At 43.6% G+C, this 23,821-nt stretch overlaps 1 protein-coding gene across 1 annotated transcript in view; it reads right to left on the reverse strand.

Moving 5' to 3' along the window:
- The window catches only part of STXBP4 (syntaxin binding protein 4), a 274,640-nt gene that overhangs the window by 127,748 nt on the left and 123,071 nt on the right, over positions 1-23,821 (reverse strand). Inside the window, exon 12 of the mRNA XM_069200029.1 lies at positions 7,208-7,387. Within this exon, the coding sequence (XP_069056130.1) occupies positions 7,208-7,387 (180 nt within the window). The remainder of the gene's footprint in view (positions 1-7,207; positions 7,388-23,821) is intronic.

Genomic DNA, 23,821 nt, shown 5'->3' on the forward strand with positions numbered 1-23,821 from the left:
CACCTTCCAATAATTGGGGTTCAGCTGTGTGGATGTGGACTTGTGTTAGAATTACACCATACAGTAAAGTGAGTTACAATCAGTAAACTCCTCTAAATTGACTTAGAACAAAACTCTTGATTGAGGATTTTTGAAATTTGGACTAAAACTGATTTTTAATCCATTATTTTAATTTTTATAAATTTGTTCTATTTCTGATTGTAAAGTTTGTGTGACCTAAAACTAGGGATTCCATGGAGCAGGAGCTGGCTAAACTGGACAAACTCAAAATGGCTGAGTCTAGGGTTCAGTTTAGGTCTAGGGTGTCATCTAATGGCAACAAGATCAGGAAGGCAGAATGTCCACAACTTCCAATACTAGATTCATGTTCCCAGCTGGGGAGAAAGAGAAGGCTACCCACCACAGGGGAACCAAAACTGTCTTTTGAGGAGAGAAAGCTTTGGGCTCAGCTGGAAGCCCTAGCTATAGAAAAGGAGAAGCTAGAGCTGGAGAAGAAGAGCTGGAAAAGGGAAGAAAGGAGAATAAATGGTGGCAGCAACAATGAAGAAGGTGCTGATATTGACCAATGGTTGACTGTATTTAAGAGGGCCCTTGAGATGAGCGAGGCCCACTCTGAGTATTGAGGTTCACTCCTGTGGGAACCGATTCCAATTGCTGGGAGGGGACAGGTCTGCAGGGGGATGAAGTAACTCCCACATAAGGCAATGCTTAGTCCCCAGAACAGGATAGGGTGAAGCTCGGGGACACTCAGAAGGTGAGCACACAGTCCTGGGTGGACTTTGTAGATGACTCAGTGAAGGCACAAGAGGGCAGGATTAAAGGTAACAAAGTGAGTACCTATGAGGAGTTGTATAAATTAATTCTTAAAGAGCACATCCTGACTCATTGTGTACAAGAGAATCTACCCCAGTATCTAATGGACTTAAAGTTGTCTGGTCTCAGGGAACTGGGGAAGACAGCTGAAGAGAGGGTGATGACTCGGGTTTTTAATCAACAGCAGGAAGGAGGCCAAAAGAAAGGAGCACAGGTCCCCTCCCAGGGAAAAGCCAAGGAGAAAGAAAGTCAAATATAGAAAGAGTCCTCACAAGGCCCACAAAAACCTGCACAAGAAGGATGGACCCTGAGCCATGCCACTTTTAAGAAAGAAGGGGTATCTGGGGGAAGAACTTTGATCCTACAAAGGCATGAAAGTTCCATGACCTGATGAAGGCAGGTCAGTATTTTGACCGTTTTCTGGCAGGCAGGACACAAGATAGGAGAAGTTGTTTGAACAAAGAAGCCCCCCACTGGTAGGCAGTCCACAGGGACTGCTAGTGTAAATGTGGGAGTGGGGGTGTTCTAGAGAGAAGGAAGGGGTTAACAGAGGAAGACGTAGTGCCCCTTGCTGGGGTATAAATTGCAACCATGGCCTCCTTTCTTCCCAGCATGGAGAGGAACAGACAGAGGCCTAAAATCAATGGAATTGAGGTTGAGGCTCTGGGAGATGTGGAATCCAGTGTGACTATGGTCACAGAGAAGATGGTTTCTCCAGAGCAGATCATACCTGGTGTGTACCACCAGGTAACCTATGCAGACAGCACAGCCAAACTCCATCCCATGGAAATGGGGAGTTTGGAATGGGGAGGTGCGACAGGCCCTAAGCAGGTAGTTGTGTCTCCCTTACTCCCAGTGGAGCGTCTACTGGGAAATGATCCTCAAGCTTCAGACTGGCCAGGGGTAGAAAGGATGGTCCAGGCAAGGATGGTGAATCTCCCTGTGTTGTGACAAGGTCACAGGCGGCTGCACAGCAGGAAAACTCTGGACATTTGGACTCTGGATTAATGGGCCAGGCAACAAATGACAAGAGAAAGGGCCTTGGGTCTGGGGAGCCAAACCTAAGAGCTCCATAGGTGCAGGAGGAATCTACCCCTGAGGGGGAGGATCTGACCTCTGAGGGTGAAATTCCACCCCTGCAAGATCTGTCCAACTTGACAGAATTGACAGGAGCTGGTGGCCCCACCAGAGAGGAGTTTTGCCAGGGATAGGGAGAGTGTTCCACTCTTGACAGACTGATGCAGACTTCCTCTAGGCAAGGGGAGGGTGATGTTAGTGGATCCCATAAAGTGTACTGGGATGAGAGAGTCCTATACACTGAGGCCAGAGACCTCAAGGAGGGAGCCACTAGGAGGTTGGTGGTACCTAAAAAGTATAGACAATTCATCCTCACTTTGAGGCATAACATCACCTTGCACAGGTTTGTTAACCATTTCTATTGGCCCAACATGTCTGCCAAAGAGAAGGAGTTCTGAGGCTCCTGTGCCACCTGTCAGGCCAGTGGCAACCTTGGATTGGGTCTGTGGACCACTTTCCTGCAACAAGAAACACTTCTCGAAGCTAGTGTAAAAGTGTTACACTGCGGACAGCTAGAGCTCTTGACTGCGTCCAGGACCAGTGCAACCTTTTTTTTTTTAAAACCCTTTGAATGTTAATAGCTTCTAAGCGGTAGTTTTACTTTTAAGCTTTAAAAAACCATATCTCTAGTTTCCTATATTGGATTTTTGGCCTTTTGGTGCTATTTTAAAGATAAAAATAGTTCCTCTTTTTATAAATTGGTGTGGGATTTTTATTGTGTGTTGTGTCTTGCTTATTTAATGTATTGGTGTATTTAAATGTTTTACATACCTGTCTCCTAAGTTAAGCCTGCCTGCTTATTGCCAAGCTACCAGGGGCTGAGCCAGGAGCTGATGTTTTGAGACCCTGACTGGACCCAACATTGGGTTGGTGGCCTTACTGCTAGCGCCAGGTGTGTATTTACCCCTACTAATAATCTGCCTTCCAAAAACTGCTATTCAGAAACCTACAAGTGTAAATCTCAAACATCACCTCTCCTATTTTTTCTATGGGGAGATCCTCGCACATGTAAGTCTATTACTTAGCAGAAAATATGGGAGGAACCAGTGGTGCAGTTCCATTCAGTGGAAATAATTGGGCCAGGTTGAAGAATCTCAGCCAATGCATTTGTTTTTGTCTCAAAACTGCATATTGTTAGAAATGGGGTCTTTGGTTGGCAGTCAGGTTACCCTGTGTCCAAGCAAGGACTCTAACTGTAGTCAGGATAAAAGAGAATCACCCTCAGCTAATCCTTGCTCACCCCCTTGGTAACTTGGCATGAGCAGTAGGCTTAACTTCAGAGTGCTAGGTGTAAAGTATTTGTACCAACACACATGGTAACTCAATGAAAAACTACAAAATGACAACACAGGTTTAGAAAAATAGGAAATATTTATCTAAACAATACAAGACCAACATAACAAAAATCCACAATACACAAGTCAAGTTATCACTTAGAATGCAAAAAGAGTCTTCATGTAATTTTAAACACAACGCTAATGCTGTTAGCGTGAAAATGTACCTTGGGTGTGTCAAAAATAACCCTGCACGGGCGAGTGTGCATCAAAAAGGGCTTGTGATGCATCGATTTCACTCATGAGCGAGACTGTGCGTCTTCTCCTTTAGAAGGGTCCGCATGCATCGTTTCTTCTCTCCGCAGGAGAGCGATGCGGCGATCCGGTCAGCACTCTCGGGTCCCGGCGGGCCTTACATTGTTTTTTCACGCCCAGCGGTGTTTGCATTAGAAATTCAGCCGCATGATGATCCGAAAACCACGCAGATGCTGCGCATTGTTTTCTCCAGCCGCGGGCGTCGATCTTCCGGTCGCATTGCAGGCAAGTGTCGATTTTCAGCCGTGAAGCCGCAGCGTGTCGATTTTTTAGCCGCAGATTGGAGTTGCGTCGATCTTTTCCCCGCACGGCGGTCTGTGCGTGGATTTATCACTCTTGGGCTGCCAGCTTCTCTTCTCAGGATCCCAGGAACTGGATGGGCACCACTTGGCAGAGTAGGAGTCACTCCAGAGGCTCCAGGTGCTGGCAGAGAGAAGTCTTTGCTGTCCCTAAGACTTCAAACAACAGGAGGCAAGCTCTAAATCAAGCCCTTGGAGAGTTCTTCACAAGAAGGAAGGCAACACAAAGTCCAGTCTATGTCCTCTAGCACAGCCAGAAGCAGCAACTGCAGGATAGCTTCACAAAGCACAGTCACAGGCAGGGCAGCTCTTCTTCCTCATCTCTTCAGCTCTTCTCCAGGCAGAGGTTCTTCTTGGTTTCCAGAAGTGTTCTAAAGGCTGTGATTTGGGTGCCCTGCTTATACCCAATTTCTCCTTTGAAGTAGGCCTACTTCAAAGCAAATTATGAGCTCAGAGACCCAAAACTCCACGTATATCCACTTCCAAACGGAATCTACACTTTAATCATATTTAAAGGTAGCTCTCATGTTAACCTATGAGAGGGACAGGCCTTGCAACAGTGAAAAACGAATTTAGCAATATTTCACTGTCAGGACACATAAAACACATTACTATATGTCCTACCTTACCCATACATTGCACCCTGCCCTTGGGCTACCAAGGGCCTACCTCATGGGTGCTTTACATGTAAGAAAAGGGGAGGTTTAGGGCTGGCAAGTGTGTACACTTGCCAAGTTGATTGTACGGTTAAAAACCGCTCACACAGACACTGCAGTGGCAGGTCTGAGCCATGGTTACAGAGCTACTAATGTGGGTGGCACAACCAGTGCTGCAGGCCCACTAGTAGCATTTGATTTACAGGCCTGGGCACCTCTAGTGCACTGTACTAGGGACTTACTAGTAAATAAAATATGCCAATCATGGATGAACCAATTAACCATACAATTTACACAGAGAGCATATGCACTTTAGCACTGGTTAGCAGTGGTAGAGTGCTCAGAGTTCAAAAGCCAACAATAACAGGTCAGAAAAAATAGGAGGCAGGAGGCAAAAAGATTGAGGATGACCCTGCATGAACTCAAAAGTCTAACACATAGGAGGTGCCTTCTTCTATTGGTGGCCTAGATGGTGAGTCTGGCTCCATTTCAGGAGATTTATCTAGCCCACTGCTGTTCTGTAAGTGTATATTGGATGCACGTTTTAAATGCAATGGCATAACATAGGACTGGATTAGGATGACACCAGTTCTGAGTCAGAGATAGGCACCAGTGGAGTTATTGCTAACACAAATGAATCAGCGTGGATTTGGCACTGTGGTAGTGGCCATATTGGAGCATGGCCAGTAGAGGGTTCCATTGAGGCAGACAGAATCAGGGATGGACTCGCCTGTGGAAGTCTTAATGGAGACTGCTACTAGCCTGTGGGATCTGAAGGCACAAGAAGGAGCTGGAATCACACCAAAAATGCACAGCACGGCCTTTTAGGAGACTGAAATGTAGCAGGGTCATTAACGACCAAGAAAAAGAGGTACACACTTGGACCAACTGCAGCATCGGTTCAGGCTCAGGAGACATTAGCAGAGTGTTATCTTTACATAATGTTCTTGCTCCTTCTCCCTAGACTTCAAGTGACAGAATGGGATGAAGTTCGACTAGGCCTTCTTGCACGTGTGTCTAGATTTTGATCCGTATTTATGTGAAGACTTCAACCTAGAAGTAGGTGTTTTGCAGGAGTGGTCACGAGACCAGGACCATGACTTGGAAAAAGAGTGCTATCTATGCTTTGACGGTGACCTCTTCTTGTGCTTAGCATCACAGAGCTTCACCTCCGTGTCCTGACTCGCTTTAGGATGAATGAGAGCACACTAGTTGCATGATGTGGAATCGTGCCTGGAACCCAGGCACTAGACACATACCTTTTGTATGTATGTATCTATTTATTGTTTTCACCATAATGAGTGAAACTACAACTCAAGAAGTGCACAGAGTAATACCAGAAAACATCTGCATATGACCCTTTTCTCAACCAATTAACTTAAGATAGTTGTTAGTATAAAATATAGCTTATGAAGCATCACAGACAATGATATTCTATCCCTTCACCCTTGGAGTCATTAAGTTCTTTAACAGGATGGCTAAGACATGACAAAGTCTTACACAAATGTCTCATGGCTTTCCACAAGGTAACTAATTAGTTTGTGTGATTGAATGCCTCCTTAAAGGATTCCAAATGTCCATAGGGAGGGGTGTCTGAGAGAGAAGTTATGTTTATTGTTCCAATTGTTCATTACAATATAATCCAAAGTGCCTTGGTGGGCTCTTTGCCTGTACCACAGCACATCATAAGTTGTGATGATTGTGCTAGCAATAATGCCTGAACCATGAACTAGGATATGACACTTTACACATTAACCTTACTGTATGATATGGGAATGAGGCTCAGAGCCCTTCTTTCCACTTATGTTATCAAGTAGGATTAATTCACCCTGCTGGGAAATATCACTGTTAGACCTGGCATCATTGGTGTGGTCTCTCCCATATTTTTGTCACTTCTTCCCATGTTTTGACTGTGTGCTGGACTATGTTTTTGGTACTCTGAGCACTTTACCACTGCTAACCAGTACTAAAGTGCAAGTGCTCCCTGTGTAAACTATATTTGTAATTGTCTTTTCCATGATTGGCATATTTGATTTACTAGTAAGTCCCTAATAAAGTGCACTAGAATTGCCCAGGGCCTGTAGGGCAACCCCAATGTCACCGCACCAGCAACCCAGGGCCGGTCAGGTGCAGAGGTCAAAGGAGGGCCCAAAACACATAGGCACCTAAAGGAGATCAGGGGTGCTCCGGTCTACTAGCAGGTAAGTACCTGCGTCCTCGGGGAGCAGACCAAGGGGGTTTTGTAGAGCACTGGGGGCGGACACACAAACAGGCACACAAAACACACCCTCAGCGGCACAGGGGTGGCCGGGTGCAGTGTGCAAAGTAGGAATCGGGTTCGCTATTGAAAGCAATGGAGGGACCCGGGGGGATTCAGAGGTCCATTTCAGATAGAACGCATTACAGGAGGAAAAGGACCACAAGAGTGAAAGGCTGAGGGTGAGTAATTTAGCCCCCAGATGTTTACTTTGTCTCATTGACAAAATGTGTTTTTAGACTGTGATTGTCTAATTCACCATGTTTTGTACAATTGTACAACAATGTTTGCCAACCTTTGTTGTCTCATTCATGAGCTTCACCACAATGATCAGTGACCCATATATAATTGCCACTTTACGTGGTCACACAACCTGTTCACCTCATCAATCAGCATTCTGAATAGTCTGCAACAAACCGTGACCTACTGTAGCAGAACATATGAAAAGCAAATGAAGGCAGGATGAAAGACAATTGCAAGGATACCATGGCAACCAAAGAAGGATATCTCACCTACCTTATTTTGTCCTGAGTGATCACTAGAAAGCTGAGCTTTTAGTTCTGTTATTTCATTCTCTAAAAGGCCAATGACTTCTTCATAGTCCAGTTCCATTCCATGAGCCTGCCTCTGCGCTGCTTCTGCCAGATGGATACGACTTCTTAACGCCTTTGTTTCCTCCACTGCTGCCTTGGCCTCCTAGAAATTTGAAAATATATTTTTATTAAAGCAGCACAAGCTATACTTAATTGGTGTATGCACTTTCTCCTCACCAAAGACAACTGCACTTCACGTGAGGTCGAACTGTGTGGATATGTGCCACTAGCATGAATAATAAAGGACTTGTGTGTAAGCGTGAGTATGTACATAGACTTGAAATCCCAAACTGTTATAATAATTTTTCAACACTTAACAAATGTACAGTTTACTCCACCTGGTGTGTGAAACAGGAACTATAGTTAGATGTTAAATAAGAACCAATACACTAATCACACATTAAAGAGATGATAACGCCTCTCATTATTGTAGACCAATCAGCAGTAAAATGAACTCTTTAATTGTCTTCACTAACCACAACAATGTTATCTAATATCTCTGCTCTGAAAATCTGGTCACACGCTACAAAAACTCCTCATGCTCTTGAGGATCTCCTTTCACCAAAAGCCACAGCTAGGCACTTTGCAAAAAAAAAAAAACAGCTTTGTTTCTTTGGGAAAGCGTGATGTGTCCACATTGTGTGTTGGGGCATTTCCTGTGACGGGCGCTAGGCCTGCCCACACAAGAGAGGTAGCATTTTTATTGGGAGACTTGGGGGAATGCTGGGTGGAAGGAAATTTGTGGCTCCAGAACTTTCTGTCACCGAAATGAGAGGAAGAAGTGTTTGTTTGGCCAAAAGGTTAGGTTTGGAAAGGATTCTGGGTAACAGAACCTGGTCAGAGCCCCACAAGTCACACCATCTGCATTCCCCTAGGTGTCTAGTTTTAAAAAATGTGCAGGTTTGGTAGATTTATCTAGGTGTCGGCTAAGCTAGAGGCTAAGCTAGAGGCCAAAATCTAAAGCTAGGCACTTTGCAAAAAACATGGCAGATTTCAAGGTAAAAATGTGATGTGTCCATGTTGCGTTTCCTGTCGCGAGTATTAAGTCTACCCACGCAAGTGTGGTAACATTTATATCGGGATACTTGGGGGAACAAAGAATAACATAACAAGTGTTGTTGCATCTTGTCTTTCTCTATGTTTTTTCCTTCCAAATGTAAGACAGTAAGAAAAAAAGATGTCTATTTGAAAAATTCCCTGTAATTCACATGCTAGTATGGGCACCCCGGAATTCAGAGATGTACAAATAACCACTGCTTCTCAACACCTTATCTTGTGCTTATTTTGGAAATACAAAGGTTTTCTTGATACCTATTTTTCACTCTTTATATTTCAGCAAATGAACTGCTGTATACCCGGTATAGAATGAAAACCCACTGTAAGGCTGCTCATTTATTGGCTCTGGGTACCTAGGGTTCTTGGTGAACCTACAAGCCCCATATATCCCCACAACCAGAAGAGTCCTGCAGACGTATTGGTATATTGCTTTCAAAAATCTGACATCGCAGGAAAAAGTTACAGAGTAAACCGTGGAGAAAAATGGCTGTTTTTTTACCTCAATTTCAATATTTTCTGGTTTCAGCTGTTATTTTCGGTAGAAACCATTGTAGGATCTACACAAATTACCCATTGCCGAATTCAGAATCTTGTCTACTTTGCAGAAATGTTTAGCTTTCCGTTATCCAGCATTGGTTTCAAACCCATTTCTGTCCCTAACTGGAAGGAGGCCGAAAGCACAAAATAATCGTTAAAAATTGGACATTTCCCAGTAAAATGCCAAAATTGTGTTGAAAAATTGGGTTTTCTGATTCAAGTCTATCTGTTCCTGAAAGCTGGGAAGATGGTGATTTTAGCACCGCAAACCCTTTTTGTTGCTGCAATTTTCAGGGAAAAAACACAAGCCTTCTTCTGCAGCCCTGTTTTCCCATTTAAAAAAAAAAATAAATGTTTGCTGTATTTTAGCTAATTTCCTGGTCTCCTTCAGGGGAACCCACAAACTCTGGGTACCTCTAGAATCCCTAGGATATTGGAAAAAAAGGACACAAATTGGGCGTGGGTAGCTTATGTGGACAAAAGGTTATGAGGGCTAAGTGCAAACTGCCCTAAATAGCAAAAAAACAAAGGCCTAGCATCTGAGGGGGAAAAAGACCTGGCAGCGAAGGGGTTAAAGACTAGAGACTTCTTTTATCATTTTCCTACAGTGATAACTCAAAGTGTACTTATGAAATCTTAATCGCTTTGACCTGCATTTAACCAGATAAATATTATATATTTCTAAGCACTGTGTGGCACAGGATTATTTGGATTGTGTGTGACTTACCCTGACTGGAGTGAGGGTCCTTTCTTGGACAGGGGGTAACCTGACTGCCAATCAAAAACACCATTTCTAACAGTTACCTTTTAAAACAAGGTCAAAAACAAGCAATCGTGTATATCTGGGGTCATGAGTAGGGGCAAATTGCATGGAATACATGTTCCTTTGAGCGTACACAAATGTAGAGGCTGGGAGAGGGACTACTTGTGCAAATCAGGTTGGCATCTACACAGAGATCTGGGGCAGAGATTAAATTGGTTGTATCCTGCTGAACTTGTATAATTGAATTGGAAATCAAAAATGAAATGCTGCTGTTGGCTTAAGTGTAAAATCTGCAGTGTTTAAACTATTTATACACAGAGAGTCTGATTCCCAAATGCATTTTGTAGTACATTTTGTATTACTACAAAATATAACACAAAGTGCTTTCACTATGTGCAGAGTTTACGCCCTGCTTTACCTGTACTTATGTGTGCAGAGTTCTCCTCCGCAATTTAGGAGTTTCTACACATGTAAGTATACTTTTTAGTAGTAAATATATAAGGGGAAGATGCTGGAAAAAGAAGAAGACTTACTAGAAAAGGGGATAGGACTGGTGAAGGGTTTAGAGAATATTAGAGAGGAACTTAACAAGGGACTTCATCCACCCACATGAGTAATCCAGTTGCTTTGCACGGAGGTAAGACATGTAATATATACTTTTGTAGTAAATTTAGACTAGGAGTTTGTTGTTAGAAATGGGGTTTCTGGTTGGCTAAGCCTTTAGGGCATATAAATCAATAGAGAATGAAAAAGGAGCACATGCATGTCTATTAGAGGTGGCACTGTAATTCTGGTAGGCTTCCTAATCCAGGAAGTGGGGGGTTCCTGTTGTGGGCTCACCCCAAAATGGCACAAATTACAAGGGCCCCAGGTAGGTGGGCATGGGGATACCTTCCTGGGTCCCCTGCAACACAGTCGTGGGAGAGAGCAGCAGCCCCTGAACGTGGGGAACGGCTGCTGTGGGCAACCAGCAACTGGGAACCGTCACAAGCGTACAGTGTGCTTCTAGCCTGGAGAAATCTCTCCACACAAAAGGGACTCCTTTTCCCTCGGGCACTCATCTCCCCAGAGTGCTGCTTGGAGGGGAAGACTCTGGTGGAGGTACCGGCAGGCCTCGGGGAAGGGGTCTATCGCCTTAGATCCTAGGTGGGTGCAGTTGTACAGCTCCCCCTCCCCGGGTCCACTCACCCTCACTGCCTTTCGGGGGTAGGGTAAGAGCTCTGCAGGCTACAGGATCTCCCTGAGGTGGTGGTGCCACGTTGCCAGACCGCTGCAGTGGGCCCACGACGTCGGAGTCCAGGCACTCCCTGGGAGGCGAGGTGGGACTGCATTGAGGTTGGGGGTGTCTGCCCATTGTCCCTGTTACATGTGCAAAGGTCTCACAGGATTTTGAGGCAGCTGCACTGCCTCGTCAGTCACGTTGGCGAAGGTGAATCCTGGTTGCTATAGCGATGCGGGTGCCACGTTTGGAGGGCTTCCCTCGACGGACGGGCACTGCACACTGGGCTCCTTGTGTCGAGGCACTATTTAAGGGATAAACAGAACACTCAACATGCGATTAAGAGAGCAAACCAAAAAAAAAGAAAAACAGAACAAGCAAGTGCTTTGCTAGCACGATGCTGCTGGACTCTTAGGCGACCGAGTCATGAAGCAGAGGTGCTTTGGGGCAATCTGTGATGATCCTGGGAGGGCCACACAAAGAGGCAAGCCAACACGTCCTTCTGAAGACTTTAAGGACATGAATTAGGCAGACAGGCCTGTCCATCATAGCCAGTGCAAAGAGGTAGCCCCTCCTGCAGCCCTAGAGTAAGAGGCAAGAGGCCAACACAACTAAGCAGGTAACAATAATAGTGCTTTCTCCTTGCACCACAACAGTGTCCAGTCAGAACACAGACAGGAAGCAGCTGGCAGCAGGGCAACAAGCAGAAAAGCAATCCAGTGAGTCAGTCCTTTATGCCACCCAGCAGATGGTAGGCAGCAGGACAAAAGAAAGGCAGTTTAGATGAGTCCTTTGGGGCAGCACAGTATTCCTTCTGCCAGAGGTTCAGTCAGAGTTCCAAAAGTGCTCTAGAGTCATGGGGTCGGAGGCCCTCTACTTATACTCAAAGAAGTCTTTGAAGAAATGGGTGATTTGAAAGGAACTCTTTCAATTGTAACAAAACCCCGTTCAAACCCAGCCCTGGTTCCAGACATCAGTAGGGCATAATCAGCCTACTGTGTAAGGGCAGGACAAAGCCTACTGACATGTAATGTGCAAACAACCCTCCCTTTCCCCAGCCCTGGATGACTATCAGTATGCAGATGAATGCAGGGGCTTCTTCTGTCACACCCAGCTCCTCCTGTGTTGTGGCTGTCTGGAAAGTATGCACCAAGTGCAGCTGTCACTCTGCACTATATGTGGATTGTAGTCAGGCTGTAAAACACAAGAGTCACACGCTCGGAGAAATGCCCACATTTTAGAAGTGGCATTTCTAAAATAGTAATGAAAGATCCAAATACACCAATAAGCAGGACATCTCACTACCATTCCAAACAAACCAAACATGCCCACAATACTCCTTTCAGAGTAGAAATTACCACTTAAGCATGTATAAGGGAATTCCCAATGGTATCTCATGAGAGAAGCACACCTCACAGTAGCAAAAAAAAAGAAATAGACTGTTTGTCAATACTAGGACATGTAAAACATAAAAATAGATGTCCTACCTTTTACATACACAACACACTGCCCAAAGGGCTAGCTAGGGCCTACCTTAGGGGTGACTTAGGTGTAGTAAAAAGGGAGTTTAGGCTTTGGCAATTATTTTGAATTGCCATTTCAATGTGGCAGTAAACTGTGCACACAGACACTTCAGTGGCAGGCCTGAGACAAGTTTAAAAGGCTACTTCTGTAGGTGGCGCAATCAGCACTGCAGGCCCATTAGTAGCATTTAATTTACAGGCCCTGGGTATATGGTATAGCACTTTACAATAGACTTACAGGTAAATTAAATATGTAAAACAGGTCTAAGCCAATCAAATCAAGTTTTAGGGGAGAGAGCACATGTACTTCCGCACTGATTAGCAGTTATAAAGTGCCCAAAGACCTTAAGCCAACAAAAAGAGGGTCAGAAAAATGAAGAGGAGGAAGGCAGAATGTTTGGTGATAACCCTGCAGAAAGTACAATTTCCAACATTTGTGAATACTAAAAAGTAACAAATTACTCCAAAGTGTAAATGACTCAAAAGCATAAGTTACTGAAGTAGATGATATATAAAAAACACGGAAGGAAAGCTGCACTCCGTATTTATTAGTCAAGATCTGAAGGAAGAAAAGAAACTCCAGCCAATCCTGCTCTGCTCCTTTGCCAACTGCCAACTCTCCACATTCCAGGCAGTACCGTTGTGGGAGCAGGGGCAGCTGGAAGATACCATGTTACACGACAAAAGTAAACAAAGTGCAAGGAAAACAAAAGTACAATTACACAAATTATCTGATACATTTTAAGTACCTTAAAGTTTTTTTTCTTTCTTATTTTTAACACAATACCACACTTACCTTTATTAATCACGCTCTAAGGGTGTGTCTAAAACATAATTTTTTATTGGCACAAGGCACTAAAGTCATGTATTTCCTATAATTTTTTTTGCACAAACTTGTATCAAGAGTCAGATTTATTCTAGATAAGTTAACTCATGCATTTATAAAACTGTGTACATTTCTCGAAGTCTACCTTTATTGAATTCACGTGTTGAGCTACCCTGTTGATTCAGGTAATTACAGAGCTGGTCAACTTGGAGTTCAACAAACCTCTAGAATGGAAGGTCCATTTTGGGAAGTAGCCGTCTCCTGGCAGAGGTAGAAGCCTGTGTGAAATCTCCATAAGTTCCTACATGGGTGAAAGGAAGAACAGGCAGATCTTGGGCTCCAGTTGCAACAAGGAGGCTCTCTGAAGCCTGGAGGTAAGACAATTAGCCTAAGTGGATGGAGCCAGGCTCAGAGACAGAGACCAGTTTTGCTTTTCCTTTAAGGGGCCAATTTGGTTTCTTCCGCAAATATTGTGTAGGGGGCTTTGGACAGCCTGTAGGCTACTCTCTGTAAATACCAGTTAAGCATGGAGGAGTAATGTGGCATCTCTGGATTCCTCATGCATGTAAAAATAACTGAGAATCATGAAAACAGAAGGAGGTGGAGGAATCACTCTGGTCCCATACTCCTGGTGCTTTAGTTGTCTCCAGAGCGACCTTGAGTGCCACTGCACTCCCATTAGAGATGGAGGAGCCCAGGTGGGTGGTCTCTGAAGCCTGCAGGAATTAGATCACCTACATTTTGACACAGAAGGCCACCCTGTTTTTGTGCTGTGCCACATTCTGGTGAGAGCACCAGAATGTGGACAAGCTCACTAACACTCCTTCCCCATTCACATGCCTGTGTCTGGGGAGCAGAGAGTTGAGCAGCCAGCTCTCCCAGGAGTGTGCTGTAGTGAGTGAAATGCTGACATGACAATGACCCTCATGGCCAAGGGAAGAATGTACACGAGTACCTCCAGGAAGGCCAGCATCACTTGCACCAAAGTTTCTTAGTAGACACAGCAAAAAGGAAAAGAGAGTAAATAAAAAACTTTCAGCAGACTGTGGTGCATCAAAGAAATAAAATAAATCTTGATAGGCCTTCAAATTCGCATATTTGATGCTCCCTTAGGGAGAGGGGTACCACAAAAAGAGCCTACTTGTTTTGGGGTTTTGACAAGAGCAGCACAGGTCCCCCAAGTGCTCAAAATAGAGGGAAAAAATAATACCCTACGTTTTCCAGGGTATTACATTAGCAACCCTGAGAGACGTTTGGGTCTCCCTCCGAGCTCATGTGCCAGGACATAATGGTTACGTTCTCGGCACAGAACGGGTTAAACAGCTTACTTTACTTACAGTTATGATCAGTGTTCCTCAATGGTCAGGAGAATGGGACATTCCAGGAAAATACACATTATTTTAGCCTTTCACACTATACACTATACACTGGACGTAATTATGTATAGGGATTGAAGGAAGCTGGCCTGGTGAGTGGTGTGCACCTATGATGTTATCACCTTATATCAGGTCCAGGTATCCCCTACTAGTGAAGTGTAAGCAGTGTCTAGAAAGCCAGGGTTCTCTAGAGGTAGCTGTGGATGAGCTGCCAAAGCTTATCTAAAGCTTATGCAATACCACAATAGTAACACAGCACTTACACAATGAAAGAACCATACAGTGTTACACAAATAAAGTTACTTTAATATGAAAACACACATACTAAAATACTGTACAGGCAATACCACAACTGGAGGTAAGTAAACACATTATTAGATACACATTAGCAATCAAGAAATAGCATAGAAAGCAATAGGCACTGGTAAAAGCAATAGCAAATAGTGAGGACCCGAGGGGAGGGCCAAACCATATACTAAAAAGCGGAATGTGAAAGCCAGTCCCCCACCCAAGCAAGTGGAATCAGTAGAGAGGAACTAGGGACCCCAAGAAGTAAGTACCAGGGTGCCCCCCTGCAACCAGGAGAGAAGAGGTAAGTATTTGGTTTTCCCTAAAACCAAAAGGAGGACTTTGGACAAGGACTGTGCAATACCCAGAAAAGACTGGAAAAAACCAAAGGTGGATCCTGACCGAAGAGGACCTGCACAGGAAGGGGATCAAGTGCAGTTCGAGTGGAGGGTCCAGCTGTGGACAAGGTGGACGGTGGATGAAGAAGACCAGCAGTGCAGCACAGGAGCAGAAGAGGAGTTCCAGAAGTGATGCAAGTGATGTCCCACGTCGGCGGTTATGATGCAGTAGGTCAGTGGTGCTGGAAAACCACCAACGAGCCTTGGCAAATGCAAGAGTCGGGAAAAAAAGGTTTTGCAAGGCTGCAGCGGACCATCAAGGCCCAGGGGCCTTGACCCAAGTAGGGGAGTCCAGGGTGACCCTCAGCAGCTGGAAGAGTCGTGAGAAGAGAAGGCAACCTCCACAGGTGACCCATGGGCAGCAGGCACAGGAGCTGCAATGAGGCCCACTCAGCACACCTGAAGTGGAGTCCCACATCACTGGAGCAGCAGGCAGGAGACTGTGCTTTGCAGGAGTGCTGGGGACTGGGGCTACAAGGAGCCTGAAGATCCCTTGAAGGAGGAACAAAGAAGCCTTGGTAGCTGCAAGAGTCACAGTGCACAAGGGTACTGTCCTGCAAAGACAGGCAATGGCTTACTGTCTCCCAAGTTGGAAAGCTGGTAGAGAGGAACATGGGGACCACTCTAGATAACCACCTATGATGCAGGACCCATTCAGCTCTGGAAGAGAGAAGATCCACGCAGCCGGTCGTTGTTGCAGTTAGTGCCTGTGAATGCAGGGGAGTGACTCCTTCACTCCCAGGGAGATTCCTTTTTACTTCTTGTGCAGGCTGAAGACTTTTCACCCTCGCAGGATGCACAGCCAGGGAAATGTTGCAGTTGATGGAAGGGGCAGGAGAAATAATGTTGCAAAGCGGAGTCGTCACTGGAGTTGCAGATTGTCAGTTCCGGGAGGGTCCAGCTTCAGTCCCTGTGGCCAGAAGTTGAAGTAAATGATGCAGAGGAGTCCTGCTGGAATCTTGCATGTCGAATATGAAGACCCACACAAGAGGGAGACCCTAAATAGCCCAGGGAGCAGGATTGGTCACCTAGCAGGGTGACCACCTATCAGGAGGGGGATGTGATGTCACCTGCCTGACCTGGCCACTCAGATGCGCCCAAGGGCCTCTGCCCACCTTGGATTCAAGATGGCAGAATCAAGTGGCCACCTGGAGCAGCTCTGGGCACCACCTCTGGGGTGGTGATGAACAGGGGAGAGTTACTCCCCTTCCCATTGTCCAGTTTCACGTCAGAGCAGGGATCAGGGGTCCCTGGACTGGTGCAGACTTGTTTATGCAAGGAGGGAACCAAATGCGCCCTTCAAAGAATACTTGTGGCCGAGGCTACCCTTCCCGAGCCACGTAACACCTATTTCCAAGGGAAAGGGTGTTACCTCCCTCTCCCACAGGAAACTTTTGTTCTGCCTTCCTTTGCTTGAGCTGGTCACGCAGCAGGAGGGCATATACTTGTCTGAGTGATGGTAGCAGTGCAGGTTGCCCAGAAAACCCCAGAAGACTAGTAGGAGTGATGTTGGGGTCCTCTAAGGAGCCACCATAATGCATGGATTCATACAACTAATACTGGCAACAGTATTGGGGTATGATTCCAATATGTTTGATAACAAACATGCCCAGGTTTGGAGTTACCATTATGTAGCTGGACACAGGTAGTGACCTATGTCCAGTACACAGGTAAAATGGCTTCCCTGCACTTACAAAGTCCATTGTAATGGAGCTGGAGTTTGTTGCGGCACATCTGCTCATGCAGGGGTGCCCTCACACACCGGTACCTGCACCCTGTCCTCTGGGCAAGGAGGGCCTACCATAGGGGCAACTTACAGTAAGCTGGTGAAGTGACTTGTAGTGAAAGGGTGCATGAACCTGTTCATCCCCATGCCAAAAAAGTATGGGGGATGGCCTGGCAGCAAAGAGGTTAAAGTGAAGCTAACTTTCTCATTTTTATGGGGGAAATTGTAAATTACATATTTCACAACCGCCAGAATGCCCTATTTCACTTGTCATTGAACTTTTCTGAATAGCAGAGGGGCTTTTGCAAAAATTAAACAAAAAACAAACTGATGTACTTAATTGAGAAAATTGTGTCTTTTAGAAATTACCAGAATGTTAATTGTGAAAGGTTGCGCTAACCCTAACAGTTGGATCATTGTGCAGCTACTTTTCCTGTTTCTCTTTTCTCTGTTTAGGACTGTTTCTGAATGGACTGTAATTGGCTTTTCTGTAAATTGTAATAATGCCATTTAGCACCATTTGTAACACCCTGAGAGCATAATAAATACTAAATATGTGACCTTTATCAATGACCCAGAAATGAATTGGGTCACTCAGAGCCCTACTTTCAACATTATTTTGCGTTACACATTGTGTGATTTAATGTGTAAGTCATGGACTGTTCTCATTTATAATAAGACTCGTAGTGTGTCACTAATGCATGATGATTGTGTGAACTTGAAATTTAACCTCTGTTTTTATGATTAGAATCTGCTTTTCCCTATCCCCTTTTTCTGGATTACCATTTATATTTGTGATAACCGCCATGGTAAAAAAATAATTAAATTAGATCTGGTTCCATTGATAATCATGTTAGCACTCATGTGATCATTGATAATTAGGTCAGCACTGATGGCTAGCAAATTTAGTCGACCTATGATTTTCTGTTTTTTTCTTAAACAGCTTGAGTTTTCTGTCTTAATCAACCTCCAGACAGACTCCTAGCGGGTGGGATCGTTGACTGCAGAAAGTTTATGTTGTCTATGACACCAGTTCTTACAATAACATACAATGGGCTTGTGTGCGTGTGTACACGCACACACACACACTCACTTTTGTAGTACATTTATTATGCCCTTAATCATGTCCGTTATGATGCTACACTTAAAGATATGTTGCTAGTTACATTTCCTCTCTATAGTTACAGTATATATATCCTTAATCTGCCCCACCCCCAAAGTTGTTGTTTGATTATGCACAACTCCTTTGGCTTGTTTGCAGTATTTCACGCATCAACATTAGCCTGCCAGTAACAATGTCACAGCATGAATTTAAATGGTTGTAATACACAATTTAGACTTATTGTTGCCAATAATTTTATAAAAACAGAGTCTGCCACGTAGTTTACCCTAGGAACCAATATTGTACTGGTAAAAGGCAACACTGTTTCCCTTGCTTCTAGTCATAAAATGCAGTCATACATACAGTTTCAGTGGCCTGTAATCGTTACAAATAAACCAATTAACAAATACATTTATTTGATTAATTGATAAAACTTCCGCTGGAGGCTAACAGTTCACAACTACAATGTAATGAAAATAGAGTTAAATTCTCATTATAAAACTTATGAAAATATCTCCAATTTAAAAAGTCTACATATTTAAACAAAAACGACCCTATTAGTAGTTGCTTAATGTTTGAGTGCCCTATATAAAATGTTGTGCAACACAGGCATTAGTAATAGTATTCTGCAAAAATATATTTCTTAAACAACTAGATTATGGTTGTTGCAGGGAGCAATCAAATGATACGTGACCGAAATCCTGAATGAGATACATGCTGTAGGGGCAATTTGAGTCTGTCATTCTTGCCTGATACCATTTTCCCAAATGTAGTTTTAGTAGAAGAGGATTTGTACGAAGACCAATAAAAAATATGCATGGCATGATCTAACAGCTCTATTCGCTAATAATAGATATTAAATCGTTTTTTGATCTGGCAGTACTAGACCAATTAATATAATCCGTCATTTTCAGAGTAAACAGTTCTGAACTACAACCAAGTTTCTGATAACACATAACCACCGTCCAGTTCTTCTGATTTAATTAGATCTTAGAGTATTCAGATGTGCTTCTTTCAGGCAAGAAACCAAACAACTGCTCCTAGAGATTCTTCTTAAGTGCATAATACTCGGTTCACAATTACGTTCTTGTATAGAGAACCTATGCCTAACAGATGTAAGAGACTTAAACTGTTCATCTACTCCATCAAAGAACATTTGCTTTTCCAAAGTGATACATACGATCCTGTACATGAGTGTTGCAGGTATGTTAGCTTTAACCTCTTTCAGTGTGGCTTTTAGCTGTTTCCTGTTGCAATATAAAGTGTCTGTAAACCTTTACTGTGGGACTCTAATTTGAATGTGTCTGTTGTGTAGTTTATGAGAGAAATTATAAGAAATGACCATACCTAAATAAGTGTAACTTTTCACCCTCTCCTGTGGATTTTGACATAAGACCCAATTATGTTTTTTTCTCTTGGCTAGATTTATTTTCAAGCAATGTATCTTAGAATAGGCATGTAGTTCATCAAGGCCCCTTTGTAGCTCAATGGATGTTTGTTCAGGAATCAGAACATTGTTGCACAAAGGAGGGTGTTCACTGCGTAACCACCAATTACCATTGGAAATTTCATAACGGTCAGTCATGAATATACAGTAAAAATGGTATTGGAGTGAAAAAGCACCCCAGCTTAAGGCAATTTTCAGAACAGAGGTTTCCAGTTAAACCTTCTGCTGACTCCAGTGCCACAGGAGTCCAAGTTGCTGTATTAAGTACAATTCTTGTATGTAAAAAGCCTGCTAGGATATTAGGATTGACCAACTTTCCACTGTATTGTCTGTCCACCAATCAAAGGCTCAGGAATAATTGATTTACACCATGTGAAAAGACTGGCCATTATGCAACACATATGTATCCAGCATGACCTTTATGAACCTAAATATTGATAGGTTGTCTGCGCATGATGAGTAAGCTCTAAATCCTGCCTGTTCCTAGGCAAGCCTATAGTTTCCTAATACACAATCCTAGAGATACTCCAAGCTAATGCAACATGACTATCCATATTTTTTTATATCCTAGTTTACACTCTTTTTGAATAATAGCAATGATGTGCTACCCCTCAAAGAGCTTGGAATTAGGCCTGTTAGCAAGCACTCTTTAAACAGAGCACCATGCATGATGCTTCACACAGCACAATCCCGTATCAAAGTACCAATGGGTAGTTCCTTTGAGGGGGGAGGGATTTGAATTTCTAATACATTACGTAAGGGTCCTGATTTTTGCAGAGATAAGCTATGTGACATATTGGAATTGAGTAGGGAGAGATATCTGGATGCACTTATTATGAGAGTAAACTTAACAACACCTATGACACGTTCTGGAATGGCCACAGTAATATGTGGCAAGCTCATGCTCATTTTTCATTCAATTAAACATTGTTATTTTTTAATTTTTTAAGGCTTCCAACAAATATGTATTTTCTTCAGTTTCCTTAGTATTCTTACAAAGTGTCTTTAGGTCTTTTTTCAATATTCTAATTTCATGTTTTGAAAGATTTTGAAGGATTCATATAATTTAGTTTCTTTTTTGGTAAGACAAACTTAAATGTCTCCATGATAATGAATCCAGTTTGCTTCAATTTCAGTAACTATTTCCTAAGATGCGTTGTCTAAAATACTTCCACTTGGGGTCTAGTAAATGTGGGGTCTAGCAAACATGAGCAATGAGAAGCCCAGTAATGATATCACCATCTCTTAACTTCCAACCTGAGCACACTTTTTCATGAAAAGTAAGTATACGTAACAGACAGGTATAATCAAACATCTGTTGGAACTACAATCAACTGCTCTACGACTTCAAATAGTGCATAGATACAAATTATGTGGATTTGGATAAACACACATAAATCCAAAGAGCGCTCTTCACATCCAACATCCCTGCAGAGTCTGCCTTGTCCTCGTCCCTGTACAATCGGCCTACTGGTGTCCCCATATAAGTCCCTAGTATATGGTACCCAGGGCATTGGGGCACCAAGGGTCCCCCATGGGCTGCAGCATGTATTATGCCACCCATGGGGAGCCCATGCAAGGTGCATCTGCCGGCCTGCCATTGCAGCCTCCATGGAAGGGTGCATGCACCCTTTTCACTACAGGTCACTGCACCAGGTCACTGTAAGTCACCCCTATGGTAGGCCCTCCTAGCCTAGAGGTCAGGGTGCAAATATCTGTGTGTGAGAACACCCCCTGCATGAGCAGAGGTGCCTCCATGAACTCCAGCTCTATTCTCATGGACTTCATGAGTGTGGGGATCAGTGACGTCTCCTCCGCTGGGGCAGAGGAGCGTCACCCTCCCCCGCCAGCCAGCAGCAACCACTGCAAACCCTTTCACAAGGAAAGTATAATAAACCACATTTATTATCCTTTCCTTGTGAAAGGGGCAGGGCCTTGTGGGGTTGCCTGGACGAGAGGAGTGCACTGTGCACTCCCCTCAGAGCTCATGTGTGTTTGACCGGCCATCTCAGGACGGCCAAACACACATGTGCAATAGGCTGCCTCCAGCCCGGCGACTGTGTTGCAGGGGTGGAGAGAGCCTGCACAGGCTCCCAGTCTTCCTGGGAGTGCCCTGGCAGGGCACTCCCAGCCATTCCTGACACTGTAGTGAGCAGCATCTGGACTGGCGCAGGGTAGGCTGGGAGCCTGTGCCTGGAGCCTGCAGGAGAAGAGCAGCGTGATGGCGGCGGCACAGGAAGGTAAGTGTATTTTTTTTAAATTAACACTTTTTAAACTGTGAGCCACAACTGGTGGCGACACCTTTTTACATGTGTAATGGACATAGGTCACTACCTATGTCCAACTACATAATTGTAACTCTGAACCTAGGCATGTTTGGTATCAAACAAATCTGAATCATACCCGAATACTGTTGCCAGTATTGGAAGTATGATTCCATGCACTGTGGGGGCTCCTCAGAGGAACCCCAGCATTGTTCCTACCAGCCTATCTTTCGTTCTTGAGAAAGTCTCTTGAACATTTCTGGTTTCCCCTTCATGAACTTTAATTTGGTTAATTTAAGACTGATACCTTCCAATTATGATTTCCCCTCACCATGCATGAAAGTGTATTTACAATAGGGGAGTTACACTTCATGGAATTGATACTGACTTTGTTCTACATTATTTGCATTGTGATGATCTTCACTGATATCTGCATTCTATATATCTTCTGATGGAATAATCGGGTTGACATACATGCTAACTTGATAAATTGATTTACTAAATGACTAAAGTTTGCAAGTGTGATTAATCAGTTAGAAAACCGTCATGGTTTGGACACCATCTTTTTTGTTATTTTTGTGGAGCCCAATTGTTTTCACCCTAAATTAACTTGTTGTGCAAATGTTAACTCCTACAATACAATTTCATTTGATACTCAAAGGCTCATACGACCAACTTGTTTGACAATTAAACCAGAGCCTACAGATGCAGAAAAGGGGGCAAAATAATCTGTTTTCTGAGCACTCTTGTAGTCTTTAATTTTACCTCCCTCAGTACCCCTTAACTTTATGTTGCCGATGCTCCTCAGCAGCATGCCTGGCGCTGAATAATGTCCATGGTGATTCTCCAGGTGTTCCCTCACCCCATCCGTCCCAAGGCTCCTCCAAGGCACTCTATGATCTAAATAAGTCTTACTGATGCCCATAGTGATCCACGGTGGTACCCTTTAATAATTCTTTCAAAGCTAGCAGAGTAAAAAACTTGTCAACTTTGTCAGCATTGCCAAAGCTATTAGTGCACCCCTCCTTGTTAAAAGTATAGAGAAACATGACATTGCTGTTTTTTATACTTTCAAGATGGCTCCAGTGGTGCATGACGCAATGTGCGCTGTGTCGTCAACTCGCAGCAAACCACAAGATGATGCAAAGTACATTGTGTCTTGCCATGCAGAGGCCATCTACAAAGCAAAGAAAACAAGATTTTCATTGTTTTCTGTACTTTTAACACAGTTGTTCAGGCACTGGGAAAGGCAATTGGGTTGCTTGCTAAAAACTGACAAGCAAGACCTTTTGGCTTTGCCATTGCTTGCTTTTATTTGTTATGACCAAAATAGAGAGTAAAAACATATCTGTACCGTAGGCAAAAAATCTTCCCGAAACCGTGCTGTCAGGCAGAATGTTAATTTCACCTCAAGAGACAGACTTGAATATTTAAAACATCTATGATGTTTCCAACAATTAATAAAGTTGAAAAACATAATCAGTCATTCTATGTGAGTTAAGCAAATACATTACTTATCATGTAATATTACGAAACTTCAAAAGATTACGTAAAGATGAACAGAAGGAAATTAAACCAAGTTATATGTTGTTTCTTTTAATTAGGGTAATTGTTTGTTATTTAAAACTGAGGGTAAATTAAAACTACATCAAGAGATGTGAGTCAGCTACATTTGTGGAAACCAAGGATCTCATAATAATAAAAAAAATAATGTTACTAGTAATAGTAAGAAGAAGAAGATGAAGAGAGAAGAATGAGCACAATAATAATGATAATAAGCTTGTATACACTGCTTCATCCTACAATACTCACTCGTGGTACTCAATACACCAACCTTTGGGAAGATGTAAGGATGATCTGGCCTTGGTGAGATTCAAGAGCGTGACATGCTGATCACCTGCGTTGTTCCAGCGGTGAACGTTTTGTTCATTGAGATATACTTTGGCTAAACCCTCAGGAGAGGGTCGGATTGTCCAAAGCAGTTACCAGAAGGCGGACCTATGCTGGATTTT

Source organism: Pleurodeles waltl, chromosome 7, assembly GCF_031143425.1.
Source record: "Pleurodeles waltl isolate 20211129_DDA chromosome 7, aPleWal1.hap1.20221129, whole genome shotgun sequence".
Taxonomy (NCBI): domain Eukaryota; kingdom Metazoa; phylum Chordata; class Amphibia; order Caudata; family Salamandridae; genus Pleurodeles; species Pleurodeles waltl.